The following is a 25,125-nucleotide window of genomic DNA, read 5'->3' as shown; positions in this document are numbered from 1 at the left end:
GGTGGAGCTAGTTTGCATATTCATAGAGCCATTAAATGATGCAAAGGTGTATTCTGCATTCAAAATCACACTTTCTTCTTGAAATAGTATGTCCCAGTTTTATACATACTTAGTGCAACAGTACCTACTTGTACTGAGAGTATAAAGAAGTATGCGATTTGGAATGCAGCGGTAATTACATCTAAACTATTTTGAGGCATGAGGGAATTTTTTAATGGGAAAAGAATGTAAAAATATGTAATTCTGATGAGCAGAGATGAGTTTTTACTATATGCCTGGAGAGGTACTTTAAATCAATAGAATAATGTGCTGAACCAGTTCTTGGTAGAGGACTTTTAGACCACTGTATCTAAAAATACTACAGGTGTGTAGGTCTGAGTGAAATTGTAATCAGTTACAAAAGTGCTTAATTAAAGCAAACCTCCAGTATTTAAGTACTTTAAAAAGTAAAAAAAAATCTACCCACTACAGTTTGTCCTATACTTTTAAAAACATTCAGGAATTATTCTTGTTTATCTCATCAAATATGTTTTTTTTTCCTTTTTGCTAGCTCTTTAGTTGGCTGTGTTGCCTGTGTAAACAACTGGGATGCATCAAGTTACTGCAAAAGTTTTTTTTTCCCTTCTAAGATATTGTCTCACAATGTATTTCAGTCAGTGACAAATAGAAACACATTTTAATGTCACCACGACAGGCGTTACTTATGGCTTCAAGTGCATTGATAAACAGTTAATGTCATTGGCTTTTCCAGTTTAGTACAGAACCTAACAAACAAAAAAGTGCAAGTTTTGAAGAGTGGAAAAAGCTCTGTAGAAAGAGAGATTTATGGTTTAAGGCTTCTCAGGTTGTTATTGGCAGGTAAACCCTGAATTACTCATTTACTAACAGCCATGTCATATTTTGAGGTACAGGTTTCAGCTCCGACTCCAGCGTGACCGATTTCTTCTGCCTTTCAAAGAGCAACCACATAATGAATACTGCACCTAAACAACAGCAATCAATAACGCCTTCCTACAGTATTTTTCGTGTTGTAGAGTGTGACTTTAGACTGAGAAAGCTCTCAGTCTCCTTGGCGGATTTGTCCGGTGTGGAAAAAAAAATCCCTTTCTGGTGATATGCACTCTGCAAAACATGAAAAAACAAGAAAATGTTAGTAGATATGACAATTTTCATCACAGCTATTTTTATAGATGTTTTCATGATATAGTCAAACTTACATTCATCCTCTGGTAAAGCGTTATTTTCTAAAGGCTCCTCTGCTTCGTGTGTCTCCTCTGCCTTCTCTTCAGCTGCTGCATCCTGCTGTTCTTCCTCTCCTTCCGATACTTCCTCCCCTCCTAGTCCTGTCTCTCCTTCAGACAACACCTCTTCTTCTGCTGCTGTCTCCTCCTCTGCATCTGCTTCTACCTCCTCTGCTTGGTGGCTCTCCTCTGCATCTGCTTCTACCTCCTTCGCTTGGTGGCTCTCCTCTTGATCTGCTTCCTGGTTCTCCTCTTCACCTTCTACCCCCTCGTCTGTCGTTTCAGATAGAGCAGCCGACTCATCTTGCTCTGTCTGATCCTCCTTTACTGCCTCAGCCTCCTCTGCAGGAGCAGTTTCATCTGTCACAGCGGCCTCCTGCTCGACAGGAGCTTCATCCTGTGCAGCTGCCTCTCCTTCACTCGTCTCTCCTCCCTCATCTGCCTCTTCCTCTTCTTCTGTGTTGGGTGCCTCTTGTTCTGCATCTGCAGGGAGTGCCTCTTCTTCTTCAGTTGCTGCAGCTGACTCTTCTTCAGCTGCGGGAGCTGTCTCTTCCTCTGTCTGTCCCACCGCCTACAGTAATAGAAAGCAATAAAATACTGTACATTAGTTCACAGTAGAGCGGAGTCTGGACAGAAAATCATTTGTGGGTCGTCTATGTGGACATCCAGATGTCTCAGTGAATTGTAAGAGAGAAAAATTGGTAAACAAAATAAGAATCTATTCTGTATGAATATAAGTGCAGATGTCAATCCAACCGAGACTCCATGCAGGCAATTAGCTCCTTCACAGTAATGAGAGGAAAATGACATTATGTGTCCCTTTGGACACACTGGACAGAAATAACACAGAGGCCATGTGTGCTGACACAGTATGTGTGCTAGATGTGTCACATGTTCTGCCATTATAGTTCTAATATAATCTAATGATGCACAACCGCTTTTAAAACTGTCTTTTATATCTGTGACCTAATCAGTTTTTTTAAAGAAGAGAAATCTGATTTTGGTCTGGTCACACATATCTCATTTATTCATCAATTCAAGTAGTTGTAGTGTGGACAGATATTTCAGCCTGTGTGAGGAGGAACTGACTAATCAGAGCATTGTGGACAGGTTAAGAATGTCGATGTTATGTAGTGAGCAAGTTATGCAGGAAGATAACACAGAAGGTGACAAGTGTGGTAAAGACTGACACATACACAGTCCACATGCAGAAATAACTCATTATTTATGTTATATCAGTGACTAATCTGACTTTGACCAATGTATTAGACGTAAAATTGGCAGTTCACTCCATAATCTGAAACACATCATTTGTCTGCCTTCTCTCTAATATAATGGGACTAGATGGCACTTGGCTTGTGACACTTTACTGTTGAGTTTTTTCAAATGTATATTTTGGTGCTTTTAGCACCATAAGCTGAATGCCATCTAGTTCCATTTATGTAGAGAAGGAAAACGTCTCTACAGTCGATATCTCCAACACTAAATTGCCTAACATGAGAACAGTTTCAGCTGGTAAAATAATTTAGATTGATAAATAGCACTACAGGTAAGAGGGAAGATATGTATTGTTAATTTTACAGTAAATTGTCCCTTTAAGCTTTATGCTTCAGCTACTTTAGCTTCTGTGTTACTGAAAATCACATTGATGAGGCAGATACTTGCTACCATATAGGTTTGGGCAAAACAACAAATTGTCTAGCATGAGAACAGTTTCGGCTGGAAGTTCATTCTAGTTATCAGGTATAAATCTGGTCAGCTTGTGTGTTTCCTGGGTAACCTGCCTCTCTTTGTTTTCCAGCTGAGCCCAGAGTTCAGAGTGCAGATTTTGGGCTGCTGAGTTCAGATCCTGCAGACTCTGACTTACCGCACTAAGCTGCTCCTCCACACTGGCCTGCTGGACCTGCTGGGACTGTTCACTCTCGAGCAACGCTCTGAACAACAGAAGATACTCATGGTGAGAGTTTGTAGGTGAAAATCTGTGGGGTTTTTTTTACAATGTTTCATGCAGTTATTAGCTAGAAGAAGAGAAATTTTGTCATAATTAGAACTAAAGTCAAGCTCATTTTTTTATTGTGCCAAATAATAACAAAAGTTCAAGGCAGAATTAATTGTGTTGCCTCATGAAGCCTGAACATTTATTAGCACCAGTGGCTGCATTACATTGCTTTCTTGTGTGTAATAATAGCCTGCGAACCACATTTCTGTGATGTTTACATAAGCTTCAAAGAGCGCTCATTTTACATACAGACTGTATGCCAACCATTCGGCTCCAAAAATCAATACAATAGAAATGTTTATACAGAACAGGACAATCTTACAATGTGAATATGAGGCCTACTGACACTGGCCCAGAGTCATACAGAGACTCAGACAGTGACAGCCAACAGGGCTTTGACAAAGTCAACATAACATTATGGGTCAGAGGAGGGGAGCTATTTTCTCCACAGCTCCAACAGCTGCTGCTTTTTTCTGAAACCTACCTGACTGTCGCCATCTCCTGTGTGCTGGCTTCAAGCTTAGCCTGGTAAGCGTCCAGCTGCTCCTTCAGTCTGAGCATCTCTGCCGCCTGTCCGTCCAGGGTGGCGCTCAGCGTGGCAACCTGTCCAGCTCTCTCCTCCAGCTTGGATTCTGCTTCTCCCATGCTCCCCGTCAACACCTCAACCTTCTGGGATAGCTCGGCACTCAGCATGGCCAAGCCCTCCACCTGAATCCTGACACCCTCAAACTCCTCGCTCTTCCCTTTCAGCATGGTCTGCAGCTGGCTCAGCTGGTCCAGAGACACGGTGGCCTGCTGCATCTCTGCCAGGCGGGCTTTCATCTCAGTGTGGAGCGATAACACCTGAGCAGGAAGGTCAGACGTCTTGAGCTGTTCGGCTGTGGCCAAGGCCATGCCCACCTGCTTCTTGGCTAGTGCGTATGAATCCTCCAGGGCATTCAGGCGGGTCTCCAGGCTCTCTGACACATGCTGCTGCAAAGAGACAAACAAGAGGGATGTTGAGTCAAGCTGGCAACTTCAAGGAACTATAATAATACGTACTTACTGAGCTGCTGCTTCGATAGTCTCTTAAACTAGTGTAAAGTGGACTCTAAAACTATGAAAGTATTATGTAAGCATTATGTTACTAAAATTCTGACATGGCAAATATGATTTTATATTCAAATTATATGATGTTTTACTAATAAACTTACAAAAACAAATATTTTCTGACCATATCAGGGTCCATGAAATTATCAACTTTTTGTAATACTCAAGCCACTGATGCAGGCATGGTTTGTAGCAGCATGTTTTTTTTTTTTTATTTGGTAGACTCAGTTCAAATTCTCATTAAATCTAACTAACCAGTCAAACCAGTATCAAAATCTAAACAACCTGTCTGAACAGGCTTTATCATGCATGGACAGCTCAGCTCTTGTTTCCTTTTAACAATGTACATGAAACAAACTGAATTTTCATAAAGATGCAAATAATTTTCTCAGTTAAATATATTTTCTCACAAGCCAAGCTAGGGACAGTAAGCCAACCAGCACTGGGTTGCAAACTTTACAACTGCAGTGGCAAACTCATGAGTCACAAAAAAGCAATTAACTGTTGATGCAGAAAATATGTGTGTAACAAGACTGAGCTAGCAGAGCTGCTCTTGTAAAGAAAGTTTGTGCCACATAATTGAATGCCTGAACTAAAAGGTGGAGTTGCATGAGAGAGAGGAGGAGTGGGCGGACTGGATTTTGTTTGGTAAAATACTCTTCTTCTCAAATTTTGCTCATTTCCTTGGAGTGTCCTACTGCAACTCATAAAGGTAGTTGAAATATAACCCAAGACAGCCATTAACCTCTGTTTGCAGTGTGGGGTGTGTTCATTCATGCAGATACATAAAATTTTAAGAATAATTAAGAATAATAAAAGAATATCTCTAGTAGTAGTACCAATACCATCCTACACAGTTTTTAGACATATTTTGTGGGTTCTGAAGTGTAGATGAAACAATCAAGACTGTCTGCTCTCTGGTGACCTGTAAACAGCCTCTGAACTGGTGTTCAATATCAAAATCAGACTAAAATTAACCTTGGCACACTACTGTCTTGTTACTTGTTATTTTGGCAGCATCCTCTGCACAGCTCTGGCAGCATGCTCTTGACTGGTGATATAAAATAACTGATTTTATTTTCACAAATAAGATTTATAAATCTAAAATGATACTAGAGTCAGTGATATGAGTCCCTGCAGTAGTAGGTCAAGAATAATCCTCATTACAAACATCAGCAGCTGTGTGGATGTTAGAAATAGCAGCGTTTTTTACTCACTCCAGTCGGGCTGTTGGCATTTTGAAATCTGATAGAGGCCTGCAGGTCTTGCCACTTACTTTCCTTGCTTGTAAGTTGCAACGTGCAGTGTGAGCATGTGCTGAGGCCTTTTCGTATTTAGTTTGTAAGTTAGAAGCTCCTGAAAAGACTTTAAGTGGATTCATGATAAGATATAGGCCATCACAGGAGGCGTGTTGTGCGGTTAATGGCTGCAAACTCAGGTGACTAATCAAATCTCACAGGGGAGAGAGGAGCGACTTACTTATTTGAATTCCTTACCTCTCTACTTGACTGTCGCAATTCTTCGTGGGAGGACTGTAGCTTCACTATTTTCATCTGCATGCCCATGAGATTGTCTGTTAAGTAGGTTAAACTTTGGTGCTGCTGGAAACAGAACCACGCGCCGGTGGCACCGCCAATTACAATCAGCAGAAATAAAACCAAGTGGAGCGCGTAATTATTGACTCCATTGCGAACTTCTGCCTCCACAACATCGTTTTTGAAAAAGTTATCTTCGTGTTTGTGGTTGCCCTTCCCTCTTCGGTGCTTTGCAGTCATTTTCCCCACAAAGGACACAATGTTCTAGGCAGGCAGAGAGGTGAGACTCAAGGAGCCGGTGGGTCAGAAAGACTGGAGCGATGAAGTGTGCGCGGTGATTGTCTTCAGGGGGCTCCTTTAAACGCGGCGCTGCACAAACCGAGCTAGTTTCAATCACCGCGCAATAAGGTACCGAGAGGCTGCAGCGAGTTCTTGATGAAGAGGTAGAGCAGAGGATGAGGCAGGGAGGCGTGGACCGCAGGCAGCGTGATCGGCCATTCAGGAAGAGCAGGGGGGAGCAGGGGGGCTGGGCTGCCTGCCGGGAGTGGCTGATCCTCCGCCACCATGTGCGCTGCTGTCATCTAATGGAGGAACCACACGTATCTTCCCCCTGTGCTATTTTTTCCTGCAGCTGAGCTCAGAGCTTCGTGGAGGCTTCCGGTGTAGGGCCACCATGGGTTGTGGTGACGTGTCATGACTTGGCTGCAGGAAAACCTGAATTAATCTAATAGTTTCTTCATTTGTACGAATAGCTCAGCATCCTTTTAAAAATGTGGCCATCAGACACATTCAGTGTCATGCACAGAATAAGTAAGGGGCGAAATCTCAAGGGTTGCAGAATAATATCGGCAGATTATTGGCCGAAATATTGTAATCGGCCAACACGCCGATTTCTGCCAAATTCACAAACCAATATTTTTTTTTATTGCCAAAGTGACCAGATACAAAACATTAACCCTAAACTGAAGTCTTTTTCTTATTTTGCACAATTAATGAATATTACATACACTGACAAGCATTGTATTTAATGAAACCATCCACTTCTGGGCCATCACGATAAGAGTATGCATGATATGATGTTAATTACCTGATTACCTGTGACATTTTGTTATATTACAGATGTTGTCCCCCCCTCCAAAAAAAAAAAAAAAAAAAGAAAAGGAAAAAAGTATAGACCAATTATTAATGAGTCCACTGCATGCTCTTTTTTCTGACAGTTTCTCACTTGGTTTATCTATTGTTGGCTTCCATCCTCTCTTTCCAAACTGTAGAATAGCAAACGCCCACCACTGCAACGTCTGTGTCTTGCTTCTGTGCTGTAGAGGTGTTGGGCCTTTTGCATATATGTGGCCAGGGGCCCAGTGTCTCATAATCCGCCCATGCTTCTATCATCTGATGATGATTTTGCTTCATATTCACTTTTTAAAAACTGATCTGCATTCACATGCAGATATTGTTTAAATAGTGCATGGGCATATTCTAGCTCACACTGCATGGTAGAAAAGGATGTTAGTCCTTCATACAGACAGACAACCACTCACATTCACACCTATACAGGCAATTTGGACCCACGGAGGTACAGGGAGAACACTAGAACCTTTTAGCTGTGAGGCGACAGTGTTAACCACTGCTCCACCGTGCTGCAATGAAAACTATAAAAAGCTCAATGAAGACGCCGGAAGAGCGTGAGCAAAACTAAACAGAAACCAAGCAGCCACAGTATGATAATTTGATATGAATGCGGTATACTCTCACAAGCTACTGTGCCTGATACAGCAATCAGCCAGTAAAAAATGATATCAAACTGTGTCCTTGCTCTGCACTGATCATCTGATTTGCACAAGACAGAAAACTCCACTGCAAAAATATATGTCAAACCATGAGAGATACGGTTTTATTTTTATTAGCAGTCAAACTAATACAATATTCCATCTTTTTCTTATTGCAGCTGGTGCATTACATCCAAGCAGCACAACCACTTCAACTCAAACATCATTAGATCTAAACCATAAAATAAATACTGCTCATATTTTGGCGCCTTTAGTTTCTTCACTCTGTATGGAAGAAAGATAAAATGATTTAGCGTCATTAGGTTTTTTTTGTTTTTTTTTAAATTGAATCTCAGTGTACTGTAGGTATATTTCTCTCACCTCTGACGCTGAGGACAGTGGAGCACTCGGTGCGTCCGAGGGCGTTCTCTGCAGTGATGGTGTACTCCCCCGTGTCTTTGGGGCCTACACGTAGAATTAACATGGAGCAGACGCCGCAGGTGTTGGAGATGTAGTAGTTGGTGTTAGTGTTTAGGCTGATGTGATTCCGATACCACGTGATTCGAGGTGTGGGGTTTCCCTTCACTGCACAGCTCATATAACATTCATAGCCTTTGGGTGCAGTGTGAAGCTTCAAGGGTACAATGAAGGTCGGAGCACATCGCAAATCACAGTCTTTCCTGGTCGGTACGCTCACCACAAATTTTTCTACAAAGAGAAGAGATGCAGTACGATTATTTTCCTGAAGAAGTGATTATGTAAGGTGGTTTGAGATGCACTAACCTCTCTTCTTCTCTGTCCCACAGGTTGGCGACTCTGAAGGTGCAGATATGCCCATGTCGTTTTTGGCATACACTCGAAAATGATATTCCCTCCCCTGCATGATGTTGCAGACTGTGAACTTGTTATTGAAGAGCCTGTCAGCCACCGTGGTCCATGTGCGTTTGGTGGAGTCAAGTTTGGACACTGTGTAATGGAGGCGGTCATCGCGCTTCTCATCAGGAGAAGGCTCCCAGATCACCGATATGGTGCCGGGCACATTTTCCTCCAGCTCTACCGGTCCAGGAGGCTTTGGATCATCTGTAACCACGATCAGTTTTACTGGCTTATCCATTAACACACGTCAGTGATATAAAAAAAAACACAACTTAAAGGTGTAATGTGCAGGATTTAGGGGGATTTATTGGCAGAAATGGAATATGATTAAATAAGTGTGTTTTCTTTGGTGTTTTATCACCTGAAAATAAGAATCGCTGTGTTTTTGTAACCTTATGAGCCATTTTTACCTACATAGGGAACAGGTCCTTGTCTAAGGAATCCACCATTTTGCATCACCATGTAGCCTAAAACAGATAAACCAAACACAGGCTCTTATAGGGCCGAGCACGTTTTCACGTCAGCCATGACAGTGAAACTGCTTTATTTGGTGTTTTTGCTATTTTGAATCACTGGGTCAGTTTATTTTCAAGAGTAAGAGTCATCTGCGGATGACTTTACTTACGGTTAAAAACTACCAAATGTCTGGATGAGGAAAAAGTCAGCACAAAAAAAAGTTATCAGCTTTTTTCGCTGATAACTTTTTTTGTGAGCACGTATTAGCAGATGCTTGTCGCAGACAGGCTGAACAGAATTGGAGAAACATGGATTCGTAACGCGAAACTTCCTCATTCAGTGTTTTTACTGGTTCTAATCAGCTGGTCCATTAGTTTGATGTAGAAAGAGACCTCTGTGAATAATTCAGCTCCCAGTAAAAACGTCCTGAAAAATGAACACTGAAGGAAATCTAAGTTTTAGCTCGTCTCAATCTGCAATACTCACCGCTAGATGCCACTAAATCCCCCTAAATCTTACACACTGGACCTTAAATTTCTCTTTTTTTACCTGTTACTCTGACCTCTGTACTGAATGTCTCCTGCCCTGCAAGATTTTTCACCAAAATGGAGTAAATGCCAGAATCAGAGCGCTCAGATGAGGGGATCAGCAGCTGGGATGAGCCGTCAGAGTTACTGATTGTAACTCGCTTTGTCACCGGCACGTTGTCCTTCAGCCACATAATATGTGGTCGTGGAGAGGCCTGTGAAAAAGAACTTTAGTCGTGTTTTGAGGATTTTTGGCCTGATTTTATTTTTTGGGTTGCTCTCTTGTATAGTTCAGGATAATTATAGTTTAACTCAGTATGTTACAAATAAATAAAGTATAAACCTCACCTCAAAATTCACTGTGATTCTGACAGAGTTTCCCGCTCTCACAACCATGAAACTCTTCATCTTGTGGTTTGTGAACTTTGGCCTCACTACAATAAGCAGAAAAAAAAATGACAAGTGCTTTGGACAATATGTAACTTAACAAGGTTCATTTGAAAGAGTTAGAAATGAAAGGTTAGTGATTCAGTAAAATATTTCTGTTAACATATAGAATCAAACTGATCATGAGGAAAAGCATTGAGAAAATATTAATAATAAGAGCTTTATGGGATTGTAAAGAAACAGAATGCATAGTTAATTTTAACCCCTTCAAAATATTAATACATAGCTGCAACTAACCAGCAACATATTACATTTCCAACATACCAGGCGAGGGCATTGCAAGGACATAGTTGGCCAGCTCCTCGGGATCACTTTCTCCTCCATCATTAATCGCAATCACTCTCATCCAGTACATGCCCATGGACTTTAGGCCTCTCACACTGTAGGTAGTTGTGATGATGAGAGTGGTATTACAGCGGGACCACTCAATGCACTCTGCAGGACGAATCTCCACAAAATATCCCCTTGCTTCATCCTGTATCCCTGGTTTGTCTTCAGGTTTGGTCCAAGTCAGGACCAAGTGGCTGTAGGAAGTTTCTGTCACCTTCAGGCCTGTAACTTTACCAGGACGCTCTGTGATGCACAACATTAGATATGTACATTTTAACATTTCATCAATAGAAATATGATCTTATACAGTATTAGTTAGTTCTTTTTCATATAAGATGATTTTAAGATGCACACATGAATATATTTGGAGCAATGTATTGTTGAGCATGAAAAACAACTCACTCTTTGGATCCCGTGCAAATACAAACTCTGATGGGTTGCTAAATTCACCGACTCCTGAGAGGTTTATGGCAGTGACTCTGAATTCATACTCCATTCCTGCCACAACATCTTTCACAGCATATGTCTTCTCTAGAAATCATTTCAGAAAAACAACAACCAAACATCAGTGTTATAGTCTTCAGTGCCATCAAACTGAACTACACTCAAATAAAAAAAAATCGCAGACCTTTTATTAGCTCATCCATGGCGTTGACAACAGCCCAGAGGTTACTTCCCTTCTTGCGTTTCTCCAGAATATAGCCGAGGATACGGGAACCTCCGGTGTTACTTGGAGGAGCCCAGGAAATGTTGATGCAGTCGTCACAGGCGCTAACCACTTTTGGAGGTGCTGGAGGGCCGGGAAAAGCTGAACCATGCAGAAACAAATAAGGCTGTGCTGGTAAAAGTGTGCTGGTAAAAGTGTCAGAGAGTATAAACATTTCTTTTGTATTTCTTCAGTAGCAGTATTGATTTGTAAGAATCTACCTGTAAATTATTTCAGCTTATGAATGTTATATTTTGGTTATATCACTAATGTGGCAAAATGTTTTGACATCAGAGACCTGTGCTGTCTGTTGAGGTATTATTATTATTATAACCTTTATCTAAACAGGGAAGGCCATTGAGAGTAAGCTCTCTTTCACAAGGATGCCCTGATTACATTAGATATAAAAACAACAAAAGCACAATACAACATACACTGACATAACATGAGAAGTGTGGCTGATATTAAAGTGCACATTAAAAGCAAAAACACACAGGCACTACATTCACTAACAAATACTCCAAAACATCAACACATAGGACAGCATCACACAAGGAAAACACTTGCATTCACTGCACGCTGACAGTCAAAAAATGTTGATTTATGCTCCAAATTGATTTATGCTCCTTTGCTTTTAGAAAAGTGCAGTAAACATGCAACGTTCTTGTAATTCTTTTCATCAGCCCTGTATTGAAATTATCAGCCCAATAAATGATTAATTTATTTATCAAACAAAAGTGACAAAGATTTTTTGTTTGTTTGTTTGTTTTTCAAGTAGAATAATTGGCAGCTTTTTCTTTTATTCGTTGCTAATTGAAAATACTTCTAGCTATTTAGCTGTTGATTAGGGGGAAAACAACAATTTCACATGAATTATACCAATTAATCATAGTTATTCAGACAGATTGACCTGACTGGTGTTCAGTTGTGTTTTAATCCTCCTAATCGCAGTGATACACAGTGCATTAAAAGAGAGTACAGACCAGTATCTATCACGATGGTTAGTACTGCAGCACAGTAGGGGGCAGTAATGACACTTATTTGGCAAACTTCTATTTCAGAGAACACATTTTGACATGTGACAGGAAGAAAAGCACAGGTGTGGATAATTTCATTGGTGAGGGCTGAACTCTTCAGAGCACTAGTGACTCCAGTTACAGACTCTGTCATAGCTTATTGGGACACTTGAATAGCATGGAGCTCACCTCAATGTTATTAATAACACGTCTAGTTAAGCAAATTTTATTTCTATGGTCCAATATCACACAAGGGGGTTTTGCAATAGGCACAGCAGAGGAGACCCTCGATGCGATTCCTGTTATGACAAGTCAAATGTATGCAGTGAAAAAGACCTAGGGGCTCTATCTTGTGTTTTTTAATTAATTTTTTTTTTTATTACAACAGTTTCAGAGATGACACTACAGTTTCTATGTGGATTCAGTGATGTTAGACCATGTAGAATCAGTATTATGTCAATCAGTGTCTGCCGTAGCCCCATTGACATAAGCCACACCTGCGCGTTGGATCCGGAAACGTATTCGAAAAAGGGGGTAAGTGTTGTCAAAGACTTGTGGAGTTCTTCAAAGTTTGGTTTCGTCGGAAACGGCTTCTCTGTCGGCTTAGCTAGCTCCTAAGCTAACTAGCTTCCCGAAGCTAACTAATTAATTTACCGTTAACACTCGCCCTAAAGTTAAAAAAAACGGCATGACAGGCGCAAACTTGCAAATTAAAGATATTTCCCCTTTTGTTTATCTCCAGTTTATTAAAATGGATTTTGAGTTTTGTAATTATTATAAAAACAGGTGTGGAAAGAGATTTCAGAATGCCCTTTATAATGTTAGCTTGCTAGTTTAAAGTTTAGCATGTTCCCTCTGATGTGATATGAATATGAATTATTTTGTTTGCTTTTTTCTGCACTTGTCCTTTGAAAGATTTTTATTGATTTATGTATTATATTATGATTGTTTATTCTATTGTTCATTCATTCAGGATCATTCGAGATTCATTGTGGTGTGTAGAAAGTTAGTTATCTGTGCTCTCATGTATGTTTGTGTTTGTTTGCCTGACATATTTTTGTTAAATAAAGCTGTTAAAAAAAGATATTTGCATAATAATATGTAATATTTGGTGCCAGCTATGGAAACTGTCATTCTTGTTAGTTGGTATTGGTATTCTAGTCAAATATTTACATTTTTTACCAAATAAGTCAAAAGATATGTTTTTTTTTTTTTTTTTTTTTTTTTTTTTTTTTTTTTACAATTCAGCATGAGTGAATACTATAATTAGTATGTTTACATAAAGTTATATATAGTTTATAGTTTAAATTTAGTTATATATAGTATAAGAAAATTCCACCTCTTTAAAAATGGAAGTGTGTCAATTATTTTTCAGTAACTAATGGAGAAGGTGTGGGATTTAAAAAGATTGCACTTCTTCCCACTCCTTTTCAGATATGTCTATATGGTTGTGTATGTTTATATGTTAATTATTTCCTTTCCTTTTTTTACATGTTCAAAATAAATTTCTACTCAATTCAAAATGAAAGAAATATACAAATATAATTAATAAGTCAGTGCAATGATTTATGATGGATATGATAGATAACTGACCAATAACCACCTACATAATCCAATAGTTTAATGGAAAAATAGATTACTGATGTAGTTTTTAGTACTAGATTTTTAAGGGAAAATATGTGTTGCGAAAAGAGAAACCCAAACTGTTGTTTGCTGGTCTGCTGGTAGACTGATGTCAGATGAAATACTGGTTTTGTGGCTAAACCATAAACTGAATATACATCATATTTTTATGAACAGTCATTTGATAAACCAGCAGCAATATAGTTTTATACTACCCAAACTTGATGTTACTGTTTTCCAACAGGGACAACTTGTAAAGAAAAACTGGCTCGAGACCTTGGAGAAGACTCCTAAAGACTTTTCAAGGATGACTCACAACTCTGGACAGTGTTTCTGTGGCATCTTAAACACAGTTGAGACTGATGGCCTAGATGGAGAACTTCTACAACACACTGACCCCATGAAGGAAGACATCAGTCAGTAAGTGCAAGTAATTTTTTAATGCATTACTCTTGTGTTGTGTTGTTTTGTTTGTATTGTGTCGGCTGCCGCGCCGTACAGGGCCTGTGCTTGTTGTGACTTTGTGGCCTTTTCTGCTGTTTTTTTATTGTTTGGCTTTTGTTGTGGCATCAGTAGGCTTAAATATGTGACATTTTCTCTCTGTGATACATTAATTTATCTAAAACCAGGTTATTGTAGCAGTCTTTTTTTTTTCATTTGGAAAGGAAAATAAGAGGGCATTTTTTCCAGTGTAATTCAGTGTCAATTGGGCTGCAGTCTTGTGACTTTGTCTTACTTAATTTAGCCCAAAGACTGTCTGCTCTGCTGTGTTGTTGGACAATGAAAGTGACTGTAATGTATTGTTTTGCTATGCGACTTGTCATTGGAAGGGTCCATCATCATCAGTTTGTTTTTGTGGGTTAATTTTAGATATATTGGTGGTGCCAAGAGGAAAATAGGTTTACGAAGATATTTTGTCATTTGACCATAAAAACGTTCAGTTATGTTTAAAGCTCAGCAGGTGCAGTTTATCATCAATTACATGCCTGTCTTTGGGATTATAGATTAGTAGGTCAGTCAAACTGATCTGACACATCATAGAAGTACCAGTTTGGCTCACCAAGTGTGCCAGCTTGCATTTCATCAGTCTCCATCACTTCACTTATACCCTCTGCAGTCACAGCCCGGATTCGGTAACAATATTTCCGACCACGGTCAACGTCTGTATCTCGGTAGCTGGCCACACCTGGGATTTCCCCTATTTTCTTCCAGGTGTTTCGTCCCACCTGCTGTCGCTCCATTATGTAGTTAATCACCGGTGAGCCTCCATCATCTTTTGGAGGCCGCCACTTAAATTCAATACTCATAGCTGAGCTCTCAGTTACCTCTGCTGGACCCAGGGGTGGAGTTGGTTTGTCTGAAATATCAAAAAAGTGTTATTTAAAGCTCGGAAACCCTTTCTTGCGTGTTATATGAGTGGAAGTGAATACTGCATTTATACCAAGGGAAAAAGCATTTTCCTTCAGAGATATTCATGGTAAAATTTGACAGTTGTGATGCTGGCAGTGATGGCAGATGGTTGGAACATAATAACTTTTGTCAAGCAGTGAAATGTATTTCCAAAACACATCTTTAACCTGTCACATTATCACCAACTGGGATTCAGCTTCAAGTAGAACAAAACTTTTCTTTTTTCAAGTCAGTGGCAAGGTAGAGTGAGAGCTGTAGATGGAAAATAAGTACCTAAATCTGTCCAGGCACAGATGGGCTCAGTGAAATGTGGCCCCCTTTTCACCTGATGGAGAAAAGACTGGCCTGATTTTTGCAATTATGTGGATGAGCTATGAAGCATTTAACGACACTGCTGTTTGCCGTTCTTAAGATCTCAGCATAGCAAAGTACTTCTTACACAGCTTGCTGCACAAATCACATCTCCAGCATCTATAAAGATTAGATTTGTCTTGAAAGAGTTGGATGTTGGGTTAATTATTTCTTTTAAACTGGTGTGATATTGTTTTGTGTTGTTACATGTATGCATACAAAAAATGAGATTTCTCTGTGAATTTCTGCATTGTCCCTCATACACTCACCAAGCACAATTAACTGTGAAATTGCCTCAGTGAAGCCGTCTTCATTCTTGAGCTTGATCTTGATCTCTCCCATGTCCTTTCTCTGGCACCTACTCAGGAGCAAGCGGCTGTGACTTGCAGATTTCTCTATCCTTGTGTTGTTGTCATCAAGGAGCTCTTCTCCTTCTCTGTACCACTTTATTTTTATGGGTTCATGGCCAACAAAATGCAGCTTGAAGATGGCACTGTGGCCCACTCTAACTGTCACAGGCTCACTGAAAGCACTGAGGTCTTTAGGGTCAAACCTCGGGGGATCTAAAAAGGAAAAGGACAGTTTGGGTCATTTGAGTGTTTATATGGTGTTTGCTCTGGCTGTATTTTTCCCCCTTTCCAGTTATATTGCATAATATTAAAAATTATTGTTATCATGACAAATCATCAAACCTTTGACGTTGAACATTGCCTCTGTTTTACGACCGTCTGCCTCAAAGCGGTATTTTCCAGAGTGCTCTTCATTGCACCCAATTATAACTAATTTATGGATCGCACCATCTTTAGTGATACTGAAATTGTCATCTGGAGATATCTGATCGAAAAATGAGCAGACAGATGAAAATAAACAAATTGAGCATCAACAGTCAATTCAGTGTTCAATGTTTTAGTATTTTGTGGTGTATTTGTTTTTATTACCGGGTGCACGGTAGAGAAATGGACAGAAACCAAGAAGAGTGAGGGCGTTTATTTGAGTCAGGGATATTACGGTTATATATGCTAGACAATATGCTTACCTCCTTTAAGTGTTTCTACAAGTATTACAATTTCGAAATCATGATTGATTTGGATTTTTATTATTGTTTTTTTAACACTAGACTATATGGATAAGTTGAATTATATATTATATAGCTTGTAAATTATGAAGCATATTTATTACTTATTTCCACCTTTGTATTTGAATTTTATAGATTCAGGCATTATAAAATCTAGTGTCAATGCAGCAATTTTAATTTTATGTTACTTATGTAAATAATAATGTAAAGACTGCATTTTATGCCATTTAAAATTTTAAATAAAAATATTGTGGGAAAATGGATTAAAAAATAATCCATGATCACTTTTTTTCAACCCTGCAACACATCCAAAGTCCTTTCGCACCCAGCCTGTTTGGTTCAGTTCAAATGAACTTAGGTGTGTTTTTGTGTTTAAAGCTGTTTGTTTTGACTGGTTTAACGTAGTCAATTGGATTTGGGAGCAGACTAAACAATCAAACCCAGAGTGCCTGAAAAGGAGGGTCTTGGCCTGTTTTACAGCAGAATCTGGTGTAGTTTGTTTATAGTGTGAATGCAAAGCAGTCCAACCTTGGGACTGTGTGAGAGTAGATATGTGGTTTTGGCATAAATTTAAGATAAACTTTGAATCAATCAATTGCTGGTTGTGAGCTTTTAAGAAAGCAGTCTCCCGAACTGCTGTAAAGTCTTTTTGCAAAGCATATTGGCATCACCTCTTTATACAGATATTTCCCCTAATACATTTGAAAGTGAAAAGGAGATAGACCCGAGTTGTGTATATATTGTGTATTTCAGCATTTAGCAGCCAAGCAGTAACTCTTCTTGAATTATTACTCCGTTCGTCACTGTTTTTGATGTATGAAGCGCAGTTACAGTCTGGACTTTTAACGATAGTTATCACTTAATATATAATTGCTTTCTTGATGGACACTGACACAATACCCAAGAAAATGATGAGTTTGACCTTTACAACTGACCTTTTTGCCGTCTCTGAACCAGACTCCCTCACAGTCTTCACTGCTGAGCTTACATGTCAACTCAGCAGTCTCATTGATGACAGCATTGACATCAGACAAGCCACAGATGAAATGAACCCCTGGATCTAAGTGAACAAATAGGCATTATGATTATTTTGACTTGTATCCAAAAGAAAACCTGTTTCACAGTTATAGTAAGAAATAAAATGAAATGTTCAAACATTAGCTATTCTTCTTCAAATTGCTCAGAAATATTGTTTAAAAAATATATATTATTAACTTTTTTTCAGATACTTTTTCAGTCTCTTATGGGAGGTTTTTGTTGTCCTCTCAGTTTCTACAAATTGTTTGCTACAAATTGTTTTCAAAACATTTTTTCTTTTTTTTCTTTTCAACATAATATTGACTCTCTCTATGGCCATAAAATCTGTCAGGAACATTCATGTCATATAGGAAATAAGGATGAAAAAACAACTTGGCTGTGTAGTGTAAACCTGCCCCTGGAGAGGATCACTACTGTGCTGTAGCAAATGCTCTTATACATACAATTCTGATACTGCATGTTATGATTAATAATTCTGATTTACAAAGCTTTTAGTTTTTGGTGGATGGATTAAGTTCTAAGCTCTGAAGTCATAATAAGATACAAAAATGTCATATAAAGTCATATAAATACACATGGGTCAAGAATACTACACCAGTCATACATTTTAAAAATTATAGCAATGAAAAGTTGCACATATAAAAATCAGATATACTGTAGGTGTACTTATTGATGTGTAAATTAGTACTTTGATTACTATCACAAGAAGGAGTGTTTAGCTGGAGCCCCTTCCTGTGATTTAGGTGTAACACCTTTTAGGTTACTCACCAATCACGACATCTTCTATCAGTCGGCCTTTTCTTTTACACTTTGAATGTTTTGCAGTGCCAGTTGCATCCTGGGTCTCATCGTACTCATTGTGGTCTTCAGGATGTTTACTTTCACCTTTAAAACCATAAAATTATTCAACCCTGAACTTTACAACAGTTACTGAAATTTGTTTGAAAATTATATAATTATAACAGTCCCAGAGGGTGTACAAATTACGTTTCTTAGTAAGAGTCTGACAGTATGTGGGGCTAATTAAACTAAAATTAAGTCACTTAAACTCATTACACTTGCATACTTAAAAACAGAAAATCATGCAGATAAAGTAATACCTGCCTTGACTCTGTTGATGAGTCACTACCTTGCCGTCCACTCATAGAACAAGTGGTGGAACAACATGAACTGCTTACTAAAGCAAAATATCTAAAGATGTTACTTTCTAGCCATTACCCATGAAATATTTAGGCTGTTCTCATGAACTGTTTGTATGTTTTCCTATGAAAAGTAATGCACTCAGCTTCGTACATATCCCAAGTTTGATGGAGCATTACAATCACATGGCCAATGCGCTGATGGGAGTAAACAAGGAAGTGGCCCCAAGTAGGTCCTTTTCTGTGGTGTGTTATTACAAAGTTACACTGCCAACTACTGGGCTGGCATGCATACTACAGCGTTTTTGGTTGTGTTTATGGATCCGTGTGCATGAGGATCATTCTCACATTATCATATGAACTCAGATTTTTTCTTTAAATGCAAAGGAAAGACTTTTCCATTTTTACTAGGGCTGTTCTTGTGTCAACGTGGCCCTAGAATGAACTTTGAGTCATCTGAATGTGTGTCCTCACTATGTTTCTTTTCCTAAAACCTCTTTTCCTAACTTTACTTGCCTAAACCTAACCTCTGTAACTTTAAGGTAATTACTTTATGTTAAGGACGTAACATCAAATGTTGGGCACTAATTTGTAGGATACCAAATGAACTGTTGTGTGTGCATAAGGATATCATACAAACCGTTCTATAAGGGTATGTTACATTACCACACCTCCATGCAGTAGTGCCCTGCTTTTGTTCTCTTACCATTGACTGCTTTCCTTCGCCTTTTGCTTTCCTTTGAACGACGTGAATGCTTGACCTGGCCAGTAGAGTCCTTGTTCTCAACACTGTCGCTTGCTTCTTCGTCAATTTCTTGATCATCACTTGCTTCCTCGTCACTTGGATGTTTCTTTTGCCTTTTGCTTTGCTTTGAACAACGTGAATGCTTGACCTGGCCAGTAGAGTCCTCATTCTCAATGCTTTCACTTGCTTGCTCATCACCTTCTTCATTGTTGCTTGCTTGATTGTCACTTGCTTCCTCGTCACTTGCTTGATTGTCACTTGGGTGTTTCTTTCGTCTTTTGCTATGTTTTGAACGTGAATGTTTGCCCTGGCCAGTAGAGTCCTCGTTCTCAATGCTTTCACTTGCTTCCTTGTCACTTTCGTTATCATCACTTGCTTCCTCTTCAGTTTCTTCATCGTCACTTGCTTCCACTTCCTCATCACTTGGTTGATCATCACTTGCTTGATCGTCACTTGCTTGATCGTCATATACTTCGTCACCTGCTAGTCCATTTTGATCTTGGTCTAAAAGCAGAGCAACAAGTACGACAGACATCTTACTGAGTCATCTCCCAAACAAAGACAAGATCATCATCATGCTCCCTCACAAGTTTAATATTAAAACAATACTCCATATCTCCACCAGTGGAGTGAATATTACTGTACATTTCATCCATGCAGTCAGTATGCTCCCTGTTGTTTCTTACCAGGTGTTTGTTTCCAATGGACCCTGTTTTTGTGCTTTCGGTGTCTGACAAACCCAGTGGGGTCTTTATTTCCATCAGAACCAGTCACTTCATTTTGACTTTTGACAAATGTTTGGTTCTGGTTGTCCACTCCATCAACACCTCTGCCACCGGACTCTGCACAGACACAACACACAATTAAAACAATGAATAGAAAATAAGGATGGATGTTTACTGAGCAAATTTTGAAAAGTATTGTCAAAGTAAAAAACATTAAAAAAAAATCATATTTATGGATAAAGAGCAGCATGTTTTGTACATGTTGACTTACCAAATTGTTTATGTTTTTTCCCTTGACCATGTTTTATGTATTTTGAATTATTGTCAGATCCAATGAGGTCCTCATCCTCTTCAAAATATCCTTCTCCATCTGAATCTAGGTCAATTATATTGAAACAGTTCAGCTTACTCTCCTTGTGTGGGAGCTCTCTTGTTGACACCACTTCAGTTAACAATGTAGACTTGTTAACCCCACCTTGCCAGTAATTTAATTCTAAGTTTTTGATTCCATCTTTTAAAGGAAACAATGAATTTGTCAGTTTTCTAATCCTTGGTACAAAGATAAATAAAAACAATAGGATAAGATGCCTGATCATTTATTATTTATCATCATATATACAGTACATTAAAATTCTTAAAGTTTACTTGTAAAGCGGAGTTTATACTTCTTCACTTCTTCAAAATAGTATTTAAAGTAATGTGTGTGATTTATCCTGGCTTTATGTGAGTAGAGGAAAATTCTGCTATCTGCAAGGCTAATTTATGCAATGAAAACACCATAGGCTTGTGCTAATAATGTAAGCATGCTGTATGTGTCGGGAGAACAGTTGTCTAGTATTAGATGCTTGATTTGTAAGCAAACATTGTGAGCTGTAATTGTAATGTTACCTTTTGTTAAATATTGCCCGGCTTCATAGAAAAAAGTCTGCTAGCAGCCATTCTTATTTATGCAATGTAAAATGTCATAGGCTCATGCTAATGACATAAACATGTGGTATTTGTGGTTAAAACATGTCAAGCAAAAGACGGTAATTTTCCTGTGAACCTTGTGAGTTTTAATTAAGCTGATTTTTGTACTTATGTGTAATCTAATCACTATTAAGACATATTTTATGTGTTTTAGGCGCATTGGTTGTATCAGTAAAACTTAACTGCCAACTAATGTTTTGCAGGTGTAATTACAGTGCGACAGACACACCAATGATAATTATAATCAATCATAAAACTACAAATCAGCCTTAAGATAAAGGGCTCTTCTTAGTATGTGGCACTTAACCTAAACACTAGGGGGAACTCTTTTCTCCTCACTCTCTTCCTCTATTGAAATAACAAAAGTGAAGTAGAAGGAAGCCTGCATGTTTTGTTCATAAACACAAATTTTAACCACCGGTGAAAATACATTGTTAGACATAGATCGACTTTACCTGTTACCTTGTCAAAATCCACTTGACCGGATCTGCTTTGTTTCTTCTTCTCGGGCTCATTTCCTGTCAGTTGTCCTCCTTCTTGTGTTACACACCCTGAAGCATCTAATTTAGTTTTTTTGCCTCTTGAGTTTTTGGTTTTGGCTTTCCCCTTGCTCCCCTTTGACTTAGACAGGCCACTGGCTTTTGCAGCATCACTCTTGTTCTTTACTGTTCCACTGTTTTTACCCATTCCAGTGACTGCACTTATTTCACCATCTCTTCCATTTGTCATTAAAGCCTTTCCTTCTTTCAGTTGTCCTTCTCTGTCTTTTGCTTTTACGGCTGCTAAAATCTTCTCCATCTCCTCTCTGTTTTTTATTTGTTGCTCTCTGGCCACCTTCTCAAGGTCGATGTGTGCTCCACCAGCCAAGGTATTTTTACGAGCTTTCTTCAGTCCAGCAGATGCAGGGTCGCTCTCAGCTAAAAGGGTGTGAAATACAACATACATGACACATCACTCATAATTATGGCAGCAATTAGGATCACTTCAAGACACACTGACAAATTGTTTTTTGGTGCTGTAAGGTATTACCTTGAACAACCAGCCAGGCACTGCAGGACTTAACGCCAGCCACAGCTGAATAGATGCCTTTGTCCAGCTGGTTGCAGTCCTTGATCACCAGCCGGTGGATCAGTTTGTGGTCTGACACAGTTATGCTGTATTTCTCTCCATCCTCCAGGGTGCTGCCCTTGCCCATCCATGTGATCCTGGGCAGTGGGTGTGTCAGAACACATGCAAAGAGGGCATCCTCTCTTTCATGAGCTTTAAGGTCCTGAATTTTGATAACAAAGTCCACGTTGGAAACTGTAAAAGCAACACAAAGAAGTCAGTGAACCCAGCCATCTATTCATTACACAAAGCTACTACAATTAATAGTAATGATGATTAGACCCGTGCAGTCTGTGTGTTTGTGTATGAAGAGAATAACCTCTGAACAGAAAAAATCTATACGTACTCATAAAAGCTGAAAACAATCACCAACAGTCATTTTGCTTAATTTTTAGAAGAGTAATCTTGCCATTGTGAAATTGACCTCAAAGGAACTGTTGAAAATAATATTTTCAGATAAAGGAAACACTGGTTGGATACAGATGGACAACAGGGATGTTTTGATTAAAAAAAAAATTAAATCCCATCCACTGTTTATTTCTTGAACCTACGTTTAAACTCTGTAGAGAGAAGAGTGGCCTCTCCATCTGTCAGATCCAGCCCTGTATCAAGAAGGTTGACTTCTCCATCCGCCTGACTGAGCTCTGTGCCCTTTTGCATTCGGCCCTTAGTATTATAATCCGTCCTTCTCCCAGAACTCTTAAGGCAGTTTATCTCCGCCGCATCTCCATCGTAGGGAATCCCCCCATTCTACAAAGTACACAGAGGAGTTACAGACAAAATTGAACTTTTTAATATTTTGACTATAGAGAAGATCCTTTCAATATTTGTATATAGTGCATATTATATAAAATGTCACTGTACAGCTCTGATAATGATTACCACTTTATGATAAATTATTTTAAATCAGCTCATTGAATCGGCAAGTAAATAAGTTTGAGACACAATGGCTTTGTCGCAAATCACTCTCCTGTCCACTAACTCATAACTCCTTAGATAATACATATTCAATAATTTGCTCTATAGTGAGCAAAAAATGAGATTGCGTACACTTATGTATTGTTGTCATTTTGCTATGAAATCGGCATATTGCATTAACAGAGGTAGTGTACATGACATTGACTCCACTTTTTTTACCTTCACTGTGGGAATTTTTAAGCGAATGAAGTGCGTAAATTTCAAAATTTAGCTCAGATTTTACATATTGTGAATATAATTCTTGATGAAGCAAATATGAAGTGCTAAGAGACACAATACTTTAAAAACAATAAGCTAAACACCTCTTAATCTGTCTCACTGTGCACCCTTTAGCTCAATTTCTGGCTCTAATGAAGTACAGCCATCTTTTTTAAACATAATTTTGCTTGTTTTCTGATACTGATGAGAGATGGAAACCGCTAGATAAGATAGGAGTCAGATATCTTGAGCGATTCAGAATTAATTAGATGAAATGAGCAATAAAAACAGATGATATAGTTCATTACTGATACTTTAAATGCAGTTCTTATTCAGATTTGAACTGATAACATTTGAACTATTATGTTTAGCAACACAATAACATGCTATGTTAGGTAAATAATCAGAATGAACAGTTAAATCCATGTCACATGTCGTCTGTGAAATTACAAATCCATCATAGCTTGTTAAGAACTGTACTGATGATTTAGCTGGAGTTAATCTGCTATTTTTAAGAGCCAGCAGTTTTCATACCTTACACTTATGTTGTGCCCTCTCTCTCTTCTTCTCTTCCAATTTTTTGAGAATCGAATGTAAGTCTGAAACACCAAACTCAGCACAGATGCGCTCGTAGTCTTTCCGGTCAGCGTTCAACATGGTGTCCCAGAATCTTTCATCATTTTCACCTTCTGCTTTTTCATTGCTTTTACTAAAGGTGTTAGGCAAAAAAAATGTTTATCACCTAACAACAATTGATTATAAAATGCACATGCATGCAGAAATATCTGGTTAGATATTTTAATGTCATGGTATCTATTTTCTTACCTTCTCCTTAGCAATTTTCTGAAGTCTCCTGGATTGTTTGAAGCTGAAAGCAGCAAATACAGTTGCATTTTTTAATTTCTTTACTACACAAATCTTGAAGTGTGACTCCCTGACAAGCACAATCAAAACCAATATTCACAATCGTGTTTATTGCGTGAACTCTTACCCACAATCACATTTAATGTTGTTGTGCAGACAGCTTTTCCATATTCATTTACAGCATAGCATTTGTATGTATCTGTTTCCTCACCAGTCACTCTGTGAATCTAGAAATACAAATAACATGGCAAATTATCAGATGCACAGATTGAATTGCACATTTTTATACAGTTTTGCTGTTCATACTGTTTTACTGTGCTTATGAGCTGCGTGGCTACTCAGAGGGTTTTTACTGTTTGTGAAGGTGTTCACTCACCTCTAATATATGCTCCCCAGTGGATTCATCATATTTGCTCTGAAATCTTTTCTTGTCTGTAATAGGAGCTTTAGCTCTTCTCCATGACACCTCTGGTTTTGGATCCCCTGTCACCAAGACCCTGAAAACAGCTAATGCTCCTATATGGGGATATATGAAAATATTGCATCTTTATTTTTACATCCATGATTTTCAGTTGGAGTTTATGATTAGAGAAAAGGGGCTATGAAACCCACCAATTAACTTTCCTTTGTTTCTTTGATAAAGTATGAGTTATTTATTGTCATTCACCTCCTTTAGGTTACTGCACAGTTGCAAATATATGTTTTAGTGTCCTGTTATAAACCCACCTTCCTTGATCGTTAGTGGAGCAGGTTTACTCTGGAAATCTGGGGTGCTTTTTCCCTCTGGTATGTTTACTATGTGCTGCATGATCATTACTCCAGGAGTCTTAGATCTTCTCCGAATGACAGCTAAACAAAGCCAGCAAAATTGAAAATAAAGAGAAACAGAACACTTAATTATGAGCACAGCAA

At 38.7% G+C, this 25,125-nt stretch overlaps 2 protein-coding genes across 2 annotated transcripts; both read right to left on the bottom strand.

The window, feature by feature from the left end:
* Nucleotides 1–657: 657 nt before the first annotated feature.
* On the bottom strand, nucleotides 658–6,457 carry LOC121947086 (neurofilament light polypeptide-like). Its single transcript, XM_042491979.1, has 5 exons — nucleotides 5,826–6,457; nucleotides 3,725–4,212; nucleotides 3,109–3,175; nucleotides 1,218–1,812; nucleotides 658–1,122 (listed from the first exon to the last, which is right to left on the bottom strand). Coding segments are annotated over exons 1-5 (1,431 nt in total). The 5' UTR covers nucleotides 6,105–6,457; the 3' UTR covers nucleotides 658–1,120.
* On the bottom strand, nucleotides 6,254–24,006 carry LOC121946473 (immunoglobulin-like and fibronectin type III domain-containing protein 1). The gene is made up of 19 exons (XM_042491040.1): nucleotides 23,884–24,006; nucleotides 22,725–22,923; nucleotides 22,096–22,368; nucleotides 21,750–21,983; nucleotides 20,059–20,214; nucleotides 19,334–19,876; nucleotides 17,386–17,510; nucleotides 16,068–16,209; nucleotides 15,645–15,938; nucleotides 14,675–14,971; nucleotides 10,898–11,077; nucleotides 10,672–10,800; nucleotides 10,204–10,512; nucleotides 9,841–9,926; nucleotides 9,515–9,707; nucleotides 8,417–8,713; nucleotides 8,015–8,341; nucleotides 7,406–7,413; nucleotides 6,254–6,445 (listed from the first exon to the last, which is right to left on the bottom strand). The coding sequence occupies exons 1-19, from the start codon at nucleotides 24,004–24,006 to the stop codon at nucleotides 6,254–6,256; spliced, it is 4,107 nt and encodes a 1,368-aa protein (XP_042346974.1).
* Nucleotides 24,007–25,125: the final 1,119 nt, after the last annotated feature.

This window comes from Plectropomus leopardus, chromosome 8, assembly GCF_008729295.1.
Source record: "Plectropomus leopardus isolate mb chromosome 8, YSFRI_Pleo_2.0, whole genome shotgun sequence".
NCBI classification, from domain to species: domain Eukaryota; kingdom Metazoa; phylum Chordata; class Actinopteri; order Perciformes; family Serranidae; genus Plectropomus; species Plectropomus leopardus.
Note: the sequence above shows the minus strand (reverse complement) of the source record. Positions and strands in the feature narration are given on the sequence as shown.

Excerpts from the sequence above, each read along its gene's own strand:
- LOC121947086 (XM_042491979.1), bottom strand. The coding sequence starts at position 6,104 with ATGACTGCAAAGCACCGAAGAGGGAAGGGCAACCACAAACACGAAGAT. Across the intron at positions 4,213-5,825 it reads TGCGACAGTCAAGTAGAGAG|CAGCATGTGTCAGAGAGCCT; the intron begins GTAAGGAATTCA and ends GTCTCTTTGCAG. Across the intron at positions 3,176-3,724 it reads CAGGAGATGGCGACAGTCAG|AGCGTTGCTCGAGAGTGAAC; the intron begins GTAGGTTTCAGA and ends TCTGTTGTTCAG.
- LOC121946473 (XM_042491040.1), bottom strand. The coding sequence starts at position 24,006 with ATGTTGAACGCTGACCGGAAAGACTACGAGCGCATCTGTGCTGAGTTT. Across the intron at positions 9,708-9,840 it reads GAATCACAGTGAATTTTGAG|GCCTCTCCACGACCACATAT; the intron begins GTGAGGTTTATA and ends TCTTTTTCACAG. Across the intron at positions 8,342-8,416 it reads TGGGACAGAGAAGAAGAGAG|AAAAATTTGTGGTGAGCGTA; the intron begins GTTAGTGCATCT and ends TTCTCTTTGTAG.